We start from the raw sequence: 1,287 nt of genomic DNA on the forward strand, positions 1-1,287 counted from the left end.
CCCCCCCCTCCCCCCCCCCCCGCCGCTCCCGTTCCCTCACCTTTCTCCCCGACGTTTACCGGCTCCCCTGTCCCTTCCCCGCACCCGCGCAGATTTACTCCCGCTTACTAAAGTGGTCTCTGCTGCCGGAGCCAGCGCTCTCTAGCAAAGAGGACGACTCGCTCCAGCTTTTGTCCGCTCTGGACTCTGTTTAAGCTCAGAGGAGACGCTCATTTTTATTTTTATTTTTATTTACCGGCAGAGACAATGCCACCCCCCTCCCCTCGCCACCTCTCCCCTTAGGTTGGCATCAGCAAGCTGAGACTTTTCTTTAAGCCCTGATTTTTAACTTTACGCAGCATTGTCCCCTTTTATTGCACCTCCTCCAGCTTTTATACTGTTTACTTCCTCACTTTTATAACTTACTTTGATCTGTCCTGTCTTTGTCTTCGCTTCCTTCACAAACTTTATTGTCCTCGAAGCTGGGCCTTTGATTGGAAACGATCCCTTCCCTTGCAGCAGAAGTTTCTAAATTGTACTCCTGTGTTCCCTGTTTATGGACATCCCCGGGACGGCCCAGCAGCGGCTCTGCCTTAACAGATCCCTGCCCGGGGAGGTTCTCTGCTCTGGGTACTGGATCCAGCCAGCTCCGGAGATACCTGCTATCAGATGGGACGCTTTGATGTTGAATATATGGATGGTAGACGGCAGGAAGGGTACCAGAAGAATGTGGATTCAAAGGAGTCCAGGAGGCGCTGAAAACTGGAGGTTTTGGCTGGAAACTACAGGAGGGGAATTCTAGATGCTCATTGTGCCCAGCTTGCCTGGAACTTGTATATTGCCCAGATGAAAATTTAGCTGAAGGCGAGTCTTCACTTTCGTGACTTATAATAGAGTCGACATAATAATTGCTAAGAGTCCCAGAAATGGACATTCTCAGACATCATACAAAGCACGGTTCAATGAAGGGAAAAAAAATATATAGGACAGATCTAGATTTGTACTCTACCCCTTCTCCAACTTCCCAGCCAACAAAGTACAGTTGGGCTGCTGTGTTGTGAGCTCCCAGCAAAATGATTGGTCAAACTTTTTTCGTGTGCCTGATAAAGCGTCAGTCTCGGCGTAAATCAATCGAAGCCGAGGGGGCTGCGCTGCGCTGTCATCCGCCCTTGCATTCCATATCAAGGATGGATTGTTTTATGTTTATGCAATGTTGCAAAACGTCAGGAGTTTCGAAAAGCCACCAAACGGGCAGAGCTGGGGCTAATATTCCTTCCTAGATTTGCTCCTGAAATATTATTTTTTTGG

The 1,287-nt window shown here is 48.8% G+C and overlaps 1 protein-coding gene across 1 annotated transcript; it reads right to left on the reverse strand.

Moving 5' to 3' along the window:
* Positions 1–405: 405 nt before the first annotated feature.
* HOXB9 (homeobox B9) lies at positions 406–913 on the reverse strand (the record flags this gene model as incomplete). The annotated part of the gene is made up of 1 exon (XM_009868256.1): positions 406–913. A coding segment is annotated over exon 1 (508 nt), but the record flags the coding sequence as incomplete, so codon positions are not given.
* Between the last annotated feature and the right edge of the window lie 374 nt (positions 914–1,287).

The sequence above is a fragment of the Apaloderma vittatum genome, unplaced genomic scaffold (assembly GCF_000703405.1).
Source record: "Apaloderma vittatum isolate BGI_N311 unplaced genomic scaffold, ASM70340v1 scaffold40670, whole genome shotgun sequence".
Classification (NCBI taxonomy): domain Eukaryota; kingdom Metazoa; phylum Chordata; class Aves; order Trogoniformes; family Trogonidae; genus Apaloderma; species Apaloderma vittatum.